This window comes from Melospiza georgiana, chromosome 1, assembly GCF_028018845.1.
Source record: "Melospiza georgiana isolate bMelGeo1 chromosome 1, bMelGeo1.pri, whole genome shotgun sequence".
NCBI classification, from domain to species: domain Eukaryota; kingdom Metazoa; phylum Chordata; class Aves; order Passeriformes; family Passerellidae; genus Melospiza; species Melospiza georgiana.
In genome coordinates, this window is record NC_080430.1 from 6,144,597 (window position 1) to 6,164,701 (window position 20,105).

Here is a 20,105-nt window from a genome sequence, read left to right on the forward strand (position 1 = left end):
TTTCCATTACAGGGTGATTAGTTTAGGACTGCATTTTGGCTTAACACAAAGAAAAATTTAGATCTGGCCATCCAATGGACATAACTTTGTCAGTCTAGCAAGACACAAAATTCATGTTATATTCAAAGTAAAAAAAAAGAAAAAAATTTAAAAAAGAAAAGAAAAAGAAAAGAAAAAGGAAAGAAAAAGGAAAGATAAAAAGATGTACTGTCCTTTCACTAAAACAGACCAAAAAAAAAAAAAAAAAAAACCAACATAGAATGGAAACAGCCTTCACAAATAAGAGTGAATAATGCCCAGGTACCTTATATAGGCAGTTATTCCACAACTGTATACAGTTATTTACAATGGTGCTTTATTAAACAAAACAACAAAAAAATGGTAGCACTTCCTAAAAGATTTTGGAACTTTTTTTCTTTTTTTAATTTTTTTAAAACTCCCTTGTCATAAAAGCCAACTTACATTAAAATATACTTACTACAAGACAACACAACTAACAAAATATATAATAAAACTCATACAAGTAGAAAATTCTGAGGTATTTCTGGTTTGAGGTGGTCTGTGGTCATGAAGTTTTTAATTTTTTTTTCAGTTTAAACCTCGGAAGCCACGTAACGTGTGTGTGTATGTTTTGTGTTTGGTTTTTTTTTTTTTTAAGTTTTTTCTTTTTTTAAACATTGCATGTTTTGCAAATTAAAAAAATATTTCAATGTTGAATCAGCAGCATTAGGAACATTCACTGACTAGAGCGAGTTTATGGCATAATAAGAGTAACGGTATTTTTGAATATGCACCACTTTAAGACAAAAGAGTTTCATCACAGAGTAAGGAGAAAGCAGCGTCAAAGAAACCAGTGGGAGAGGTGCTGTGGGAATCACTGCTGCTGAGCTGCCTCAGCTCCCTGCAGCCAGGCAGCTCTCAGATGCTACAGGAGCCAGCTGCCACCATTCACTCCCCCAGTCCCAAATTAATAAAGAAAAAGAATTTATATAACCAGCTTTCACCCTTTTCCTCTTTCCACCATCTGCGCCATTAGCTTGGGCTGAAAGATAATCAACCCAAGGCCAAATTCTCTCAGCTGACTCACGCTTCAAATGAGATGCAAAAATTTTCTCATCTTCCAGTATTTTACCAAAGTGCTTCTGAAATCACACTTCCCCACCTGTCCTGATGACATTGAAAGCATCCTTCCTACTACTACCTGGAACTGAAAAATAGAAGTTATAGTCCTGTTTTGTTCTTTTACCACCCAACCCCAGACTCTGGAGGAAGAAACAAGTGCCGGTCTTCCAACCACTGCCTCTTTAACTCCGCTTTCTCCATACGCTGCAGCCGTAAATACTCTGCCCAGAAATGTCCTTCCCCTCCTCTAATGGTTACCTGAGAAGTAGCTCCATAGCAAATGATGTTTCCCCAAATGCTGCCAAGTCCAACGTCACTCTCCCCACCCCTATTCTACACTCCCCCCTTCAATTATACCATCAAGAATTAACATTCTCTGCCCAGTTACTTTTTTTTTTTCCCATGTTACAATGACACCCGTTAGATCCGTAAAAGACACATCTGCTGTTTTTTTCTGAAGCTCACTTCCAAAAAAAAAAAAAAATATTAAAAAAAAATAAAAAAGGAACTGAACCCAAAACCAACATGGGGAAAAAATGCTTTTGAGGAAGGTGTATTCTTTACATAACAGTCTTAAGTTTCCTCCACAGTTTGCAGCATTGCGTTTTCGAAGGTGGTAGGTGGTTTTCCTTTATGTCACAGATGCTCCGCTCAGAAGACAAACTGATCAAGAGAAACCCAGAAAACTGAATAAAATAAAAACAACTGAAGTGAGTTTGTTGAGGTTCTGAGGTACCTGCACCTTTTCTGCATTCATTAGTCGGCACCTGAATGCTTGCTGAAATGTCCATTTTTTTTAATACAGTAGAGCAATGTGCTGGTAAAATTGATCCAATCAAAAAAAAATATAATAATAATAATAACAATAATAATAAAAAGTCAAGATAAAATAGCAGCTGCATTCATGGGTTTGTTGAATTTTTGTGATTTTGTTTTTTTTGTACTTTTTTTTTCCTTTAAACTCTTTTCCTTGTCGTTTTTTTGTTTGTTTGTTTGTTTTTAAATCCGCTGAGTCTGGAAAGACAAAAGTGAACCAGGACCCAGCACTCAGATACTAGACTCTTTGGGTGGCAAGTCCACGTTGGTGACGGACGTCACGATGGAGACGAGGCAGTCCGAGGTAGTGCCGTTGACGGATTTGCGGATCTGCGCGATGCGCTCCTCGACGCAGCCGGCCGAGAGCCGCGCCTCCGCGTCGTGGTCCCAGCACTCTTCGATGGTCACGCAGAGCTGCGCCAGGCCCTGCGGACACAACAGCCAGAAAACACCTTCAGTCACCTGCCCTACCACGAGAACCACGCAGAATTCATAAATAACGTCACCTGCCCTACCGTGAGCATCACACAGAATTCATAAACAGTGTCACCTGCCCTACCATGAGCATCACACAGAATTCACAAGCAATGTCACCTGCCCTACCATGAGCATCATGGAGATTTCATGAGCAAGGTCACCTGCCCTATTGTAAGGATCATGTAGAATTCATGAGCAATGTCACTGTCCTATCGTGATGATCCTCCAGAACTCATAAGCAATGTCACCTGCCCTATCATGAGCATCATGCAGAATTTATAAGCAATGTCACTGTCCTATCATGATGATCTGCAAAATCCATAAGCAACATCACCTGCCCTATCATGAGGATCATGCAGAATTCATAAACAACATCACCTGCCCTACCGTGAGCATCACACAGAATTCACAAGCAATGTCACCTGCCCTATCATGAGCATCATGCAGAATTTATAAGCAATGTCACTGTCCTATCATGATGATCTGCAGAATCCATAAACAACATCACCTGCCCTATCAGGAGCATCACACAGAATTCATAAGCAATGTCACCTGCCCTATTGTAAGCATCCTGCAGAACTCATAAACAACATCACCTGCCCTATCGGGAGCATCCTGCAGAATTCATGAGCAATGTCACCTGTCCTATTGTGAGCATCACACAGAATTCATAAGCAATGTCACCTGCCCTACCATGAGCACCATGCAGAATTCATAAGCAATGTCACCTGCCCTATCATGAGGATCACACAGAATTCATGAGCAATATCACCTGTCCTATCATGACCATCACACAGAATTCATAAGCAATGTCACTTGTCCTATCATGAGGATCACACAGAATTCATAAGCAATGTCACCTGCCCTACCATGAGCATCATGCAGAATTCATAAGCAATGTCACTGCCCTATCATGAGGATCACACAGAATTCATAAGCAATGTCACCTGCCCTATCATGAGGATCACACAGAATTCATGAGCAATGTCACCTGTCCTATCGTGATGATCTGCAGAATTCATAAGCAATGTCACTGCCCTATCATGAGGATCACACAGAATTCATAAGCAATGTCACCTGCCCTATCATGAGGATCACACAGAATTCATAAGCAATGTCACCTGCCCTATCATGAGGATCACACAGAATTCATGAGCAATGTCACCTGCCCTATCATGAGCATCACACAAAATTCCTAAGCAGATAGTTGGAACAGATTGACAGTGGCAATGTTACATGCAGAAAGCTCTTTCCACAAGAATTGACATCAAACTGTACTTAAGTCAACTTTACAGTACAAAATTTGTCAAACTTAAGGACGAATGTGAAAATATTAACAGGTGAAAGATCAGGCTTTCAACTCTACCATGAGGATCATGCAGGATTCATAAGCAGATAGTTTGAACAGATTGACAATGGCATTGTGCAGACTTATGGCATAGAATTGAGGCCAAAAATGTTACTTATATATAATTATATAGCTCCAGGCTAGCTCGAGCACTTTTCCTACCCTGATATGCAGAAAGACAAAACACATTCCAAAGGCTCCTGTCCTACCTTGTGTTTTCTTGAGAACCAAGGACGAGCTACCCTCCCAAGACACTTTTTCATAAATGAAGTACAGCTGTTACCAATGGGAGGCTCCAGAAAAGGTTGGACCAAGAGGAGGAACTACCTCATCACCTGTGTTTCTAATTGGAGATTCTTGTAAATTATGCTAATCAGCTAAACTTATAAAGATATATTTGCCCTATGTGGGGTGGGCATTTTTCCACATCTGCCCCTGGAGGCCTCCAATCAAAGACCAGTTTTTATATTACTTCCTATGCTAATATTGTCTCAAAAGCGTGTTGTTTTATTTCTATATCTTTAAGGCATCATGGGCACCACCTTGTCAGTGGGTGGAGAGATCCACTCAACACAGCCAATGCTCTAAAAATCCCCTACAATTATTTTTTCCACAGTATGCCAATTACCATGAGATAAGCTTCAAAAATTACTTTAAATATGTGTTTTCATGGTTCTTTTTAAGCATCTGCTTTCTAAGGCTTGGTCGCATTCCGGCCCAAAAGTGCTTTTTTAAATATCAAAATAAATCCCAAGATTCAGCAGGTGAAGCTTTAAAAGACAAAAAATATTAAGATTCCCATGATGAAACTGTGAGAGTGGCAGCACTGTATCAGTTCCTATGAAACCATTTGCTTTGTTTGCAATCACTTCCTCAATATCCCCAAAAAAACTGAATTCAATGGCATTTGAAGAACACAGCTCTTATTTGAACCCTCATTTGAAGTGGAACACTTTTTTTTAACAATCCACAGCTCTCCCTAACTTCTGGGAAATGAGTTAGTACACCTGAGTCTAGCAAAATCTGTAGCAGTTTGGGAAAAACAGAGGCATTTGACTTCTTACTGAAGCCCAGTGAGATGTCATCATCTCTTATCTTCCTGATCTAAGGAAAATCAGCTCTTTTATTAAAAACGTGAGCCTGAAATGAACTACCTCTGGGAAACCCACACTGCATTTTACTTCATTGTCTGCTTGCTTTCACATCTAATTAATTTTTCCTCCATAAACTGCTCCAAGTCTTGCATGGTATCTAGCTTGTGAGGAGTCTGTCTCCAATGGTATGGATGGTTTTCTTTTTCCTAATGAAAGGACTTTATTTTCCATTCTTTCACCATACTAAAGGAGCCCTGCTAAAGCACCACACACTCCACATTCAGCACTAGCTGATTATTCAGCTTGTTTAGTCTCTAAAAACAAGAGATAAAAAGAAAAGGGAGCACAAAGATGTTGAGCAAGCCCTCATTCCCCAGAGCTGACTCTGGCTAACACTGGGAATGCATAACCAATCCCTCATTCCCATCACACAGGAAAATATTTTCCACTGTTAAACCAGGAGGGACGTACGGGATGTTTTAGCCAGTGATCCTTGAACACGGGGCGCATCTTCTTGTGAACCACCACTTCTTGCAGGTCCTCCAGGGATGGGTGCTGACCTATTTCTTCTTCAAAAGGCAGCATGTATTCATCCACTGGACCTGCAGGGCACACAGAGAATCAGGTTAGGGCAGGAATGGCCTCAGCAGAGCCACGGTGTCCCCATGCATGAGTGAGCTGCAGCTCTGGAGCAACCTCAACCTACAGCAACAAAGGCTGACGTTCACATGTCACTGCAGACAAATGTGATTTACATTCCTCCTGCACAATGGTTTCTGCTGTCCCTGCTGCTTGTCTGGCCGTGCATTTTCCACCTCGCTGAGTTACAAATCCAAACCCTCAGCCAGGCCTCCAGATCTCACCCTTTCCTTGAGGAAGTTTGCCAGGTAATCCATGGTTTATTTAATATAAAGAGCAGATCAGCTCATCCTCCCTACATTTTAACACAACAATTCAACACACAATAACCTAGAGAAAGATTTCAGCATGAGCATAATTTCATTTTAGCACTGACTAACAAGGTCAAGTATATACAACACATAATTTCTTGCTTTGTGATCTGGTTTGTTCATAGGTTTGACTCAGCCCTGAACCACTGGAGCCAGATGCACTTGTCCCAAGTACTGGCTCCTAAGTGGAAAATGATTTCTGAGTGCTTTACTTATACCAGTTATGGCTGTGAACTGCCCAGGGCCACAGGAATGAGACAACTGTTATGAGTATCAGTGCAGATGCTGGATGATAGCAGCAACTTGTGCTTATTGAAACATCATTTGGCTTTTGGCAATGTGTAGATGCTCTCTCACAAAGAGCAGCCCAGCTTAACTGATGGGCTTCTCAGGGTGCTCCATGGCATCACTTAGGGTTTCTCAGTACCAAAAAATTACCTCTTTTCAGAGCAGAGATACCTCAAAAGGGTCATTCCAGATTAAAATAAAAGAGCTGACCACTTCATCTGCTCATGAATTGTGACACCAACAGCACAATGTTTACTGTAAAGAATGAAATCACTGAAGTGGCTTATCATTATTCTTGTTCACTCAGTGGCAGTCACTATACCAAACTGAAAGACTTGCTCCAATCAGAGTCACTTATGACTTTCCTTTTCCTCCAAGAGGAACCCAGGCTGTGGAGAGCTGCAAGCTAAATGTGCTGTTTACACAGCATCACTTCTGAGCTGAAGTGCAGATGAGGCTCAGTGTAATTTCCCATCATCCCAAAGGGCACCTGAGCTATCTCAGCTGCCTGGACTGTCATAAACATGACAGGAAAAATGAAAGTGGATATTTGGGGCACCTCAACAGAGAAGGGCAATTCCTACATGAATGATTTGTGTACCATTGTTTTACCCTACTGTGCTCCCAGCTCTCTGCTCCTCCAGAATTTTACCTCATTAGACTGAACATTTCTGTTACCACACACTTATGGGAGACATTTTAATTATAATCACACTCCTCAGTCCCACTGTAATGCTAACAAAAACATTTCAAGTCTAGGCAAGATGCTGTTGTTTAACGAACTTGATTTTCAGTTCAGAGCACCCATATTTATACAAGAAGAAAAAAGTTGGAGGAAGCAGCCTTGGAGCTATTACAATGATGTGACTGCTTCCCTGCCCTGGACATGGCAAGGGTCACTAAAGGACAGATGTGCTGATTGGACAGAAAAGATGGCCCACTTCACAGCATCATGTTAGGAGGACAAAAAAGGAGAAAAGAGACACCATGAAGTTCAAACTTTTAGATCCTTTGGAAGAAAGTGAGACCCTCCAAAGCTGTAAATGAAACAACAAACCTAGCCCACTGCTGAGAGAGGGCTTGATCAGCAAAAGATCAATAACTAATGACTTATGACAGCAGGGAAATGGTCTTGTTGACCCAGGAAGCTCCTTCCAGCACTGTGTTCCTGCTATAAGGTGCTTTCCATTCAGGCTACCCCACTGCCCTGCATAAGGCAGGTGCCAGCCAAGCTGGCTGTGTGGCTCTTCTCAGGGGCCCAAGGCATGCCCTGGTCACAGGCAGAAATGTGGAGTGCCACTGAGAGCAGCACAGGGCAGGCTCAGGAGGAAAGGATACCCATCCTGTAGGGATCACCTTCTCCCTCTGAATTCTCAGCAATTTGCAAGGTAACCAACATAGTAAAAAGTACTTTGAGGTTGGAGCACTTACAAAGGTTATAATATACAGAGAGCAACACTTTATGTTATAAAACAAAGGAAAAACAGGTTGGCCGCTTTTAATAAAAATATACCATTGATCTTTTTTTTTTTCTTTAAACAGAGATAGATAAATTCTCTGGCCAACTAAACCACATTGAAACAGAATCCTCCCTAGGGAATAAGTCTTTATTCTTACCATCAACTGCTCTACACCTGGAGACTAGCTCCCACAACACCAGTCCCATTGCATACATGTCTATCCTCAGGAAGGCGTCTCGTTGGAAGTTGATTGCTCCCTCCAACACTTCAGGAGCCATGTACCTCCTTGTTCCCACCTGGAGAGAAAAACCACAGCTCAAGCCACATTGCATTTGGGCCCCTCAGCCTCTCCTGGGTGGAGGTGAGTGACAGCTGGATTCATTAGCCTGTGACAGCTGGTTTCATTAGCCTGGAGGCCACTGCTGCTAAAGGAGCACCTTGCTCAAAAAAACAAGCATAGGGGAGCTGTTTCTTCTGACACTGATTCTCATTAAGATCACTCCAGTCCAGATAAGCAACATAAAGGAGGGAGCCAAAGTGCAAGGCTACATGTGTGATACTCATTCAGTGCACACAGTTGCTCTGGCAGAACACCCTGCATGAAATTATGTCATTGGAGACACACAGAACACCCTGAGGTCAAGTCTGGCTTGAAAAGTTCAGTCCTCTTTCATCCAAAATAAAAACTCTCAACAAAAAACTCCAAATCCAAACAAACAACTCCTCAAATAAACAAAAACAGAATCAAAAAAACAGAAAAGGGAAAAAATTATATATCCTGAAATGGTAGGAAAAGGTGTTGTTTTTACAGCCCTAGATAAAACAAGTCTCCTGCATTCACAGAATAATAAAACATGAACTCTGGCTTGCCATGGTTTGGAAAAGATCTGCTCTTGTTTTGAGGTAATAGGCCCGTAGTGCCTCCATTGTTATGGTTAGTATAGCTTATAAGGCAGGAGAGTAAACAGGACAGCAAAGAAAAAAACAGCTTTCTTGAGAATTTAAACACTTTTAATAATTTTCTTTAAGGAAATTCTCATCTCTTTTTGCTGAGGCAGTGGAGGTAGAGTGAAACCATGGAATGATATGCAAAATACTGGAAAAGTTAAAAAACGGTGACAAAAATGAGCAAAGCTGAGTAAGGGTAACCCAGAAGAGTGTTCATTCCTTCTGAGATAAAGGTAAAAAAGGGAAACTACACTGGAGATGGGAATTCAGAAAGCATTGGAGGCACAAGGAGAGGATGATGGACTTGCTGTCCTGGCATGGGAGCAGAATGAGGGGCTGCTTGCTGCAACAAAAAGGCAGAAAATTATGAACCCATAAAATTGTAGTATATTGTTTACACAGTGCACAGCCAGCTGTGCCAAAGGTCACCCAAGCAGCCAGGCTGGCTGAATTCTTAAAATTAAATCAATAATTTTTGGATTATTAATACTAGTGTTGTGGTATCAGTGTTAATATTTAGGAGCTTTAATATTTATGTTATGGCCTAGAGAAGTGCTGGGTGCAGCAGACTCCAAAACTAAACACTTCTAAGATTCAGCTGGGCTGTCTTGCCTTGCTTTGGTCAAGAAAGGCTGGGCCAGATGATCCTTGAGTCCCTCCCAACATGGTATTCTGTGATTCTATGGATATTTATACCAAAACAATAGAGACAATGTGTCTGAAGGAGGAAGCCACCTGACCCCAGAGCTGGAGGGACCTCACCTGCACTTTCTGCAATCAGAAAGTTTGAGCACCCTCCCCACTCAACTCAGGTTACAGCAGCTCCCAGAATTTATGTCATGGAAAAAATACATATCTCAAAGAGAATTAAATGCATCTACACAAACCAGCCCTCACTCCAGAGAAACTATGGCAAGGCCAACTTTTTTTAAAGTTAAAGGTAATGATTACCTGTCCATGAGTGTCCCCTGGAGGTTTTCCAGGTTCAAACCGTACAGCCAGTCCAAAATCAGCTAGCACAGCTGTCAGGTCATTCTTCAGCAAGACATTTTTACTCTTGAAGTCCCTATGGACAAGGCAAGAAGTAAGGGAAGGGTTTATCATGGCATGTGTGTAAATCACACTGCAGCACACACATTGTCTATAGGCTCAGCAGCTCCCAGTAAATCAGCTCCTTTCTTCCCCAGAGCCTCAGCATGGCCAGTGCTGCAAACTCGGCTGCTCCTCACTGCCCTTGTCCCCAGAACATGACCAAGCAGCCCTGAGCTGACCAGCACAGTCAGCCAAACTCCACAGTGAATTAATCTCAAAATAAAATCTGGTCTGAAGGGGCTCTTTTAATTAGAGCAAGCTGTATAGAAGGGACCATTTCTTTCTCCAAGCACCAGCTCTGGACTCCCAGCTTCTGGGCCCTTCCCATTCCCAAGAACAAACCAAGGCAGGTTAAGGGAGTTCATTACTCTTTATCCTGGTAAGGATGTTTGCTCCTATCTACAAAATCAGATCTTTCTGGAAATCAGCAGATGCTGGTGAGACTCTCCCCACTCTGACTACATGCTTCAACAGACTTTTGCCACAGTCATCCATCAGCCTTCTGCTGTAATTGCTGGATTGATCTTCCCTGGAGAATTCAGAGGGTTGGGAAGCAGGCAGGGAAGGGGGTGAGGCCACACAGACACGCTGTCAGGGTCAGAGCAGGCAGCTGACAGGCAGGTGTAAGAATTTGCAGTAGAGATGGTGGCTCTGTGCTTGAAGGGGACATTTGTGTCCGTGCTGTGCTGCAGCAGGATCATTTCAGGGCAGCTCAGGTAAATCTGCAGGGCCTGGGAAGGATTGGGGGTGGAGGAAGATCACACTGAGATGCCAAACCAGTCGAGCCCTGTTCCCTGGGCTTCCTGCATTTTCATCTGAAAAGGAATGTTTGGCAATCTAATTAAATTACAGACCTTAGACAGCAGATGGCAATTGTCCTGTATGCTCAGCATTATAACTTCCCTATCATCAATTCACTCGGTGACCCTGCTGATTGCAGGACATTGCAGGCCTGCACAAAATAATTAATGAGGGCAGATACAATTGTTCTGCACTAGAGAGACCTGTCAAAAATCTTTGTGAAGAGAGAAACTGCTGGACCATAGAGAAGGGGCTGCTCCCTGCAGCCTCACATGCCAGAGCATCAGCTCAAAGCACTGCAAGCAAAAATCACCCAGCCCCTGATTCTGAGCTTAAAATATCAGAAGAGAGGGTTTATCCTCTCTAAGCTGAACACAGTGTGATGGGCATTTCTGGCTTGAGGATTAAGATGGGGGAAGTGGGTGTGAAGTTGGAGGGCACTGTGCAGCCAGTGAACCCCAGCAGAAACCAGCTTCCATCAGCTCTAGGGACTGAGTACAGCTTTGCAGAGCCTCTCAAACATTGGAACCCCTCCATTACACAGAAAAACTGCATTTCCCTCTATCTGGCATCCCAGGGACTGCCTGCTTCCATGCCACGGCAGTTTCCCCACAGGCTTAGGAAACAGCCATCATCTAATGACATGGATAAACGCCTTTGCTCGTTCAGCTTTAGGGGATTATGCCCTCAGGATGGTACAGATTGTGCATGAGATTTTTACAAAGCAGTGGCTCGATGAGGACCACACAGAAATTATCAGACAATCTGCCTGAACCATGTGGTTCCAAGGTGAAACGATGTAAACCAGCATTACTGTGTGAGCATGTGCTGCTACTCCTCATCTGCAGTGCCCTTCAGGCATGCAACAGTTAACTCCTACATCTTGATACACCATGCAGGGATTTCCCTTTGCAATTCCATTTTTCCCCCCATTTCCATACATTTCCCCATTTTTCCATGCTTTCCTTCCTTCCTTTCACAAACCACCTTGAACTGGCAAGTCTGAGCTGCAATGCAAATGTACCCAGGCTAGGGAGAGGGACTTAATCCAAGCCATGCCAAGTAGATTTCCCATATGCATTAGACCATCCTAAAATGGTCACTGCCAAAGAAAAGTGCCGTGAAAGGAAGAATTTTTAAATTTTTTTTTCCATATAGCACTTCAAACTAGGGAATACAGAACAAGCAGACTATGAGTAATGGGTGAGTTAATTCGATTGAGACACTGGAGATTTTATTTGCAGCTTCCACGTGGGGGCACTTTTGCACCAACAAGTGATTCCATAACCTTAATCCTCCTTGTGGTGCCGGGGGCCAGAGAGGAGTTGGCTGAACCCCTGCCCAGCAGTGACTGGGGAGTCCCACCTGGCAACCCCAGCATCTCCATCCATGTGCACCGTGGGAAGCCATTCAAAAACAGCCCCCACGCCCCCCTCCCCAGATTTAAAATGCATTTAGTGTTTTCTTTCAAAAATAAAATTAAAAGGATAATCCGAGGGAAATCCCTTGTGTCCTGAAACCCCTCCTCCACTAGGTATGTGCTAAATTCACACAAATGCTGCATTCTACAGCTTTTATCATCAGCTAAATGGACAGGGACACTAATGAGCACGATCTGTTGCTTTAAAGCCTTTCTATAGCCTTCCTCTGTTCCCCACCCTCAGGAATTTTCATCTATAAACCACTGCCTTTATTCTACAGGGACAAATGTCAGGGACACAGGGGTCAGCTCCAGGAGCAGCACAAAGGCAGCTGCAGGTTCTTTCAAAAGCCCCCAGCTCTCCAAAACTTTCAGGTTTGGGGAGGTGGGGTGTTTTGGGGGGCAGGGATACCCCTGCAAAAACAGGGATTATCTTGCCATACATGAAGCCAGGCCTGCTAGATCAGGTACAAATTGCTGCAGCTGGACGAGGGGTTTAAGTCCCTCCTAGATGAAATGCAGTGGGTGGTGGGGGGAGTATGGCCACGGATTACAGCCTGTAAATCCCTTCTGGAAATCTCCCCCATCCTGCCCTGCCACAGCAAAGCACTCAGAAGAGATGCTTTAATCTAGGGCAAGCAGTGTGGGACTCTGGAGAAGGGCTGAAGCATGAGGATGGTTTAACCCAGCTGCTTTCTTGCTGTCCCCTCTGCACTGCCACCCAGGGGGGTTGAAGAGAGTGCCAGGAGGTCCCAGGGCAGGGTGGCACCTGCTGTGGTGTCTCTTATAAGCATCTTGGTACAATTTGGGCCTTATAAAACTACAGGGAAAAGTAACTAGGAGCCATTTTCTGCATTTCCACTGTTTCTCCATTTTTTACCTAATGATCAAAGGCTCTGTGGAAAGACACAGTGGAGTTATCAGTCCAAATCAGGGAAAAATAGGGTCCAGCTCCTGGTACAGCCATTGTGACCGTGTTCACAGGGGTCTCAGGTTGAGGGAAGAGATGAGGATCTGACTCCATGTTTCAGAAGGCTTGATTTATTATTTTATTATATATATTACATTAAAACGATACTAAAAGAATAGAAGAAAGGATTTCCTCAGCAGGCTAGCTAAGAATAGAAAAAGAAGGAATGATAACAAAGGCTTGGGTCTCGGGGCTCTCTGTCTGAGCCAGCTGACTGTGATTTGCCATTAATTAGAAACAACCAACATGGGGCAATCACAAATGCACCTGTTGCATTCCACAGCAACAGATAATCAATGTTTACATTTTGTTCCTGAGGCCTCCAGCTTCTCAGGAGGAAAATCCTAAGGAAAGGATTTTTCATAAAAGATGTCTGTGACATAGGCATAGAAATACACAGATCATAATGTGATGATATAACCAAGCCAAGTCCTTTCAAAGAGTGGCTCTGCAGCAGCAGAATTCCCTTTCCACCACAAGGGAAGAGTTGATGGAAGAGGGAAACCCCTACTCTTTGGACATTCACCATCAACCATTACCAACTGTGCTATTCTACAGACAAGACACTTATTTGCCCCTCAGCATACATGTTTGAAAAAAATTCTTGTCCTAGCACAGGATTTGATGGGTTGAAAAGCCTTTACTTCCTAAGAGCACAACTTCCTCCTCCATTCAACAGCATCACTTCAAAGACAGTGTCAACAAAAGAGGCCTTACCTGTGTGCTATGGCAGGTTTGTGTCCTTCACCTTTGCACCAGGGGACATCTTCATGAAGGTAGGACAAGCCACGGGCCATTGTTTCTGCAACGTGGCAGAGCTCATTCCAGCTGATGATGTTGCCCTTCAGGTAATCTGTCAGAGAACCCTGCAGAACAGGACATTGTCAGTTCTTAATCACAGACCCCTCTATGTGACAGATGTGCCAACTCATCAGTTTAGAGAGTGCTTGAAAAATCTGAGCCTTGATTTAATGGGGGGGGGGGGTGGGGGGGGTGGAATCACTAATGAAAGCAAAAAGAAAAAATAAAAATCAGAAGTGTCCATGAGTTTTCAGCCCTTGACAGCACAGACCTCCTGATGTCTACTTATCTGCCAGAGAAAGGGAGGGAGGTAAGGAAGGGAAAAAAATCATCTTTAACCAAAGCAATTCATCCAACCTCAGCAAGGGGAAAGCCTTCCATGCAAGATGAAGCATTGTATCAGCTGGCTGAGCAATGATTGACTCAAGAAGACCTTGGATTTACCAGGAGGATAACACTGCTGGCTCAACCCCAGATCTGCACGTTTGTTTTAAGTGTTAGTCATGGTTTATAACTAAAGTAATCCATGAAGGGGGAGATGTGCCCCAAGCCCCAAAAGCAAACATGGAGCCCATCTGCAAGGGGCAAGCTGGATCTGTGAAATCTCCCATGAAGCTCATCTATGCACATCAAGAGATGGTGACCACTACAGATGTGAGCTGTGACCTTTTGTGCCTCTCTCCCTTCCTAAATTCCACTTTTATTAATCCTTTATTTGTGTGGGAAAGCTCAGAAAACTAAAGGAAGGGCATTTGAATCAGGGGAGCAGGAGCACTTTGCTATCACAGAATCATGGCCCACCAGGAACACACTGGGGGAATTACAGAGATTATAATCCTGCTGTACCTCCCTCTCTGCCTTCCCAAAATGTACATGCAATGATACATTACCTTGTCGTGGAAAGCTGTGATCAGCCAGAGCTCTGTCTCCAGGTTTGTCCCCCTTTTCTCTGCTGCGATAAATTGCAAAAGGTTTTCATGCTTCATGCCAGGAGTGTTGAAAATCTCCCTCTCACTCTGCCAAGATTGCTTATCCTGAAGCAGGGAGAAAGGCACCATCAAAGATCACGCTTCCCTTTAAAGCAAACAGCTCCTTCAGTGCAGTCAGAGCTGCTCACACTACTCTAAAAATCATGCTCCTGTGTTAGGATGTGATGCATCCCTGCAAAAAAAAGGCTGTTTTCCCTAAAGAAGAAAGACAAGTTGCTGTCCTCAGTCTCCCCTCTCCAAAATTATCCTCAGCTGTTCCTAGAGGACATGTGTGGGGAGTGGAGAGGAAGCCAAACTCAACCTTACTGAGAAATAACATTTTTCAAGATTTCCTAAGGATACTTGCAAGAAGAAAGCCTGAGCAAACAGCACCCAGGATCAGCCTTGCAGTGTAATTGCTGCAATTGCAAAATCTAATCTAGGCTCTATTGAATATTTACTAGTAGGTCACAGCTGGCTTGGACAGAAGATGTGCAGATCTCTTTTGACAACAAATATGAGGTGAAAAAGTAATGAAGGAGACAGCAGAGGAGCACAAAGATGTTTTCTGTAATTTTTGTTTCACTTGACATTTGATTGCTTAACTCTTTTCATCTGCAGTTCCTAGAGAATCAAGTCAGGAGCGTTCAAAGGTTTCCTAGAGCAGAAGACAGGAGCTGACAGAAACACTGCAGCACAATCAGCTCTCACAGCACCAGGGCTCTGCCTTTGGAGGCTGTAAATGCTCACTAGGTTTGGATCCAGATTTACAACCCACCCAGGCAGGACACAAAGCCAGGGCTCTGGCCCTTTGTGTGCACTCTGGGCACTGCAGCTGCACCCTTGAACAACACGGGCATTTGCAGGGAAGTTAACATAGCCTGTAGATTTCAGAATGTGCTTGTTTTTGCCCTTCTTGCAACAAGCACTACTACAGGAAGCATTTGGCAATGAGATAACACAGGGAGAAGTGTAGGAAGGAAGGGTCCTTGAACTTTTTCCCCCAGCAGAAGAGCCCAAATGCATCTTTGTTATGTCTCAAAAACCATAATCTCTACAGGCACTTTGAGCATCTCAGCACTGGTGGGGAAGCCCCTGGCAAGTAGGAACCTAATGCAGTGTCCCTGTTACCTGAATGGGGAAGATTTTCACTGCTACATAGTCGTTCATCAGCTGAGCCTTCCACACGCAGCCAAAGCGTCCCCTCGCCTTGATCTCCAAGAGCTGCAGGGGCTTTAGGCCAACCAGGGGAGAAGGGGGTGGTGGGCCAGGATCCTGCACAAGAGAAAAAACCATGGTCACCAGCTGAAGCTGGGCTGTAAAATAAAGGGAGGGGAGGAATCGAGATACTGCACATGAGGAAAGAAGTGTGAAGAAATAACATTTATTTAATAGAAATTATTTAGGTGCACTGTTTGCAGCAAGAACAGCCTGAAATTCCCTGTCTTGCTTGAGTAGGGTTTTGGTGTAGAACACATAAAACAATCTACAACTCCAAGTGTCATTTTGTGACACTACAGCCTGACATACTCTGGGGGAAACCTGAATTCTCCTGTATTTTCAAAGCAAAAGTTATTTTGGGTGTAAAGCACTGATGTCCTCAAGGCTACCTCCTGCCAAAAGTGGGAACCTTTAGATCTTTGTGACCCATCTGAAACCTCCCAGTGCTCTTCCCTACATTAGCATGTTCCATGCCATCCCAGCCATGAGCAGTGAACAGTTCTGTCAGCATCACACAGATCACATCTGTTTAAACTCTGCATTTGTCCAGGAGAACAGTGTGACCCTGTGGGGTTGGAGCTCTGTCCCACCTGCTTTCAGATAGGAAAGGTTCACAGTATTATAGAATGGATTGGGTTGGAAGGGAGCCTTAAATATCACCCAGTTCCAACCCTCCTGCTATGGGCAGGGACAGGTTCCACCAGGCCAGGTTGCCCAGAGCCCCATCCAATCCAGCCTTGAACACTGCCAGGGATGGGCAGCTTCTCTGGACACCCTGTGCCAGGGCCTCACCACCTTCACAGGGAAGAATTTTTTCCTAATACCTAATCTAAACCTGTTCTCTTTCAATCTAAACCCATTCCCACAGTCCTGTCACCACATGCTCTTTTTAAAAGTCCCCCTTTGGGCTCCCTTCAGGTACTGGAAGGCCACCCCAAAGCCTCCTGCACCTGTTCTCTGAGGGTTCATAAAACCTGAGCTTCATCAGGGAAAGCACCTTCCCCCTCCTCTCATAGAGCTGGCAGGAACTTTATCATCTCTTAGATCTCTGAGGCTCTACAAAGTTGGCTGAAGTCAGGCAATGGGTTTGGGAGTTTGGGAGGAAGAGCAGCCACCAAGCAGGGCTGTCTAATTCCCTCCCTCAGCTATCTCAGACATGGTGGTAACCCCACCTAAACTCATCAGTCTGACACTTCCATGGAGGCCAACTGTGCTACCAGCTTCAAAAAGCAGAGAAGTGCTGGAACCCAGGAAATTCCTCTGGCTGCTCTGGATGGCTCCAGCCCCTGCCTGGAGGGCTCAGAGACCTTGGCACAGAGCCCAGGACCCCTGTGCCTTTGATTTAGCCCTTGGAAAAAACAATTACCAACCTTTATATGAAGAATTACAAGTCAAAAAAGTTTAAGTAGAATGATAGTGAATTTACCACAGGGTGAAAAACAGATTTTTGACGTTTTTAGAATGGGGGCTCGGGGTCCCAAGATGGAGGAATTTGGGCGTGCCTTGTCCTTTTTCCTTCTTCTTCTTGGCCTCCGTCTTCTGGGTGATGTTGGCATTTTTAGATTGGTTTAGAGTAGTGTTGTCATTACATTGCAAGGGTTCCATATTGCTGGAGTTTTGTACCTCCTTGATGTTTCTTGTAGGCAGCTCCTCCAGGCACTGACTCTTCCTTGTCCTCACAGCAGCCAACTGACTCCAGTTCCCCCTCAGCCAACCCATCCACTCTTTTATAACACTCTTCTTATAGGCTACAGCTGTGGCCTGTTAACATCAGGCCTGCTCCTAATCTTTAATAATAAACCCAGCTGCAACTCTTTGGGGGGTAAGATTACTTTCTATACTACCTTTATTTACTTATATTCTATCCATCTACAGAGTAGAAACTCACTGTGTAACATAGGTGATAGGTATTGGGAAGTTATTGTAAATAATGTACACATAGTTTTTAGTATAAAAAGATAACACCAGTGTGCCTCAACCTGACCTGCCAGACAGACCTCAGCTGGTCAGAGAAAGAATTTTATAGATAAGAAACAATAAACAACCTTGAGAACAAGAACTGAAGAGTTCTGACTCCTTCGACCGCCAGGTTGGGAAAAGAGACTTTCTAACGCATCTCAGGGTCACTCTGACCAGCAGAGACTCCGAGAAGAAGAAAAGTTAGGCCACCTGAAAGGAGTTTTGCAAGGCCCAAACCAAGGGGGGAGACTCCCTGACCTCAATGATGTCCACGTGGCCGTAGGGAGGCTTGCGGTGCCGGTACATCCAGAAGGCCAGCAGGATGGCCATGGACAGCACGGCGATGGGCAGCAGTGAGTACACCAGGATGTTCAGCAGCGACGGCGTCGGAGGCGGCGGCTCGTAGATGACTGTGGGAGAAAAACAGGGTAAGAGAGGGAAAAGGAGCTTCAGGAATGCAGCAGCACTGTCAGCTGCACATCCAGAGGCGGCCAAACACAAACACAATGTGTCCCTCCAATCCACAGCTGATATCTCACACTCCCATGATGGTAGCCACAAGGTTCAAAATCATCTTTACAGTCTGATTCGTACTGATGGACAAACCTTTTTCCTCTGTGTTTATGGTCTTTAGTCATATTTACACTGGGGGTCAGCAAAGTAAGGCTTCCAATGCTACATGGACCACCTTTGGTGTTGGATGGGATGGCTGGCCAAGCTCTGTCTCCACAGATGAAAAATATCCCCCATGGTAATTGTAAAGGGGTATGACTAGGTGCTGAAAACCTAACTAAGGTAAAAATACACCAAGAATCCACATCTTTATACACAAGGTGATAGGGAGTGACATCTGGAGTTTTGTCTTTGTTTTGTTCAAGCCCAAAAATGCCAAATTTGATGCAAAAATCCATTTTTACAGAATGAAGAATTTCAAGTTCTTGGGGTTCAAAGGATGCTTCAAGAAGGAATTTGGTCCAAACACCCCATCCATCAGAGGGATTTATAACGAATGGTGAAAGATGTGGAGGAATGGTTTTCAGTATTGGCCAAGTGTCTACTGGCAAACTGACCAAAGAAGTTGAAAATGTTCAGGACTTGAATGAGTTAAACAAATGGTATCTAAGCCTGATGCATTGGCTAAGGTTACCCAAATGTTGGTTTTTGGCTGACCAATGGGCAAAAGCACATTGCTGAGGGCAAACAAAACAAAAAGACATAAACACGCCATCATTCAACTCTGTGCTCACAGTTCTTGTATGCAAAGCAACAGCATTCACAAGGCTCCATGGTTTTCTCTTCTCCATAGAAGTAATGTTACTAATGGACTTACAATGACCTAAACCACACTTTGCAAGCTGAGCCTCCATCTGACCTTTATTTAAGCTAGGTATTTCTTGTTGGGATACATAAAAGCAGAACATTTCCTCCTCTTAACCCTTCTAAATGTATTAAGACAGCACGAAATCCCTTGCAGCATTGCTTTACCTTTCACAGTGATTGACAAGTTGTCAGTTTTTAGTAAAATGCTGCTGGAGCCACAATCAAATGCACTATTCCCACAGTAGTTCTTGTTCCAAATTACATCAGTGCAGTTGAGACACAAACAATGGGAATACTAAATGGAGCCATGTTGCTATGTTGGAGACAGGGAAGGAAAAAATAGCAAGACTTGCCAAATTAAACAAAAAGCTGTGAGAGAAAGAATATTTGCTACTAGGTTGCTACGGGTATGTTAATAACAGGAGATAATATAACCCATGTAAACAATTAAAAACTTATCAGGACAGCCCAGGAAAATCTGATAAAGGTCTATTGGAACATCTCAGTAAATGTAGATAGCTCAAACCAACCCAAGGAAAAGATTCACCTGTTTTAATAGTTTTTATTGAATGATACTTTAAATATTATACATCTAAAAGAATTGTTGTTTTCCTATTAGCCTCTGAAGAAGGTCCTGCTATTATTTTTCTTCCTTGATGCATATCCACAGACTCTGAAAACTGACACACACCCTTTCCCTTTCAATCCCCAGACCCACAAAACAGAATCAAATGCAAAAATCCCAGATGCCCAAGGTATCTGGAAACTCATGACCTGTGAATTTAATGAGGAAGGTGTTAAACACCTTTAAAGAGTTTGAGGCTCAATCCATGCTTTGTAAATCACTCTGCCCTCTTCCCCTTGTGTTGGATTTTGTTTTGTAACATCCCACAGTGAGCTGTCCACCATAAAGGAAACCTAACCTTACTGATGTTATCCAAAGTGTTGGTACAGCCTTAGCCATAGAGTGAAACAAGCAATTCTTAAAGAACTGTAGCAAAAGGATTTCTGACTTCATAACCAAAACACCCAACAACTCAATGTTGATTA

General features: G+C 43.6%; 1 protein-coding gene across 1 annotated transcript in view; it reads right to left on the minus strand.

The window, feature by feature from the left end:
• Positions 1-276: 276 nt before the first annotated feature.
• ACVR2B (activin A receptor type 2B) overlaps positions 277-20,105 on the minus strand; it is a 107,205-nt gene continuing 87,376 nt past the window's right edge. Inside the window, exons 4-11 of the mRNA XM_058027997.1 lie at positions 17,994-18,145; positions 15,687-15,830; positions 14,478-14,621; positions 13,504-13,652; positions 9,455-9,569; positions 7,713-7,851; positions 5,329-5,459; positions 277-2,364 (exon numbers count right to left, since the gene is read on the minus strand). Of these exons, the coding sequence (XP_057883980.1) occupies positions 2,170-2,364; positions 5,329-5,459; positions 7,713-7,851; positions 9,455-9,569; positions 13,504-13,652; positions 14,478-14,621; positions 15,687-15,830; positions 17,994-18,145 (1,169 nt within the window). The 3' untranslated portion in view covers positions 277-2,169. The remainder of the gene's footprint in view (positions 2,365-5,328; positions 5,460-7,712; positions 7,852-9,454; positions 9,570-13,503; positions 13,653-14,477; positions 14,622-15,686; positions 15,831-17,993; positions 18,146-20,105) is intronic.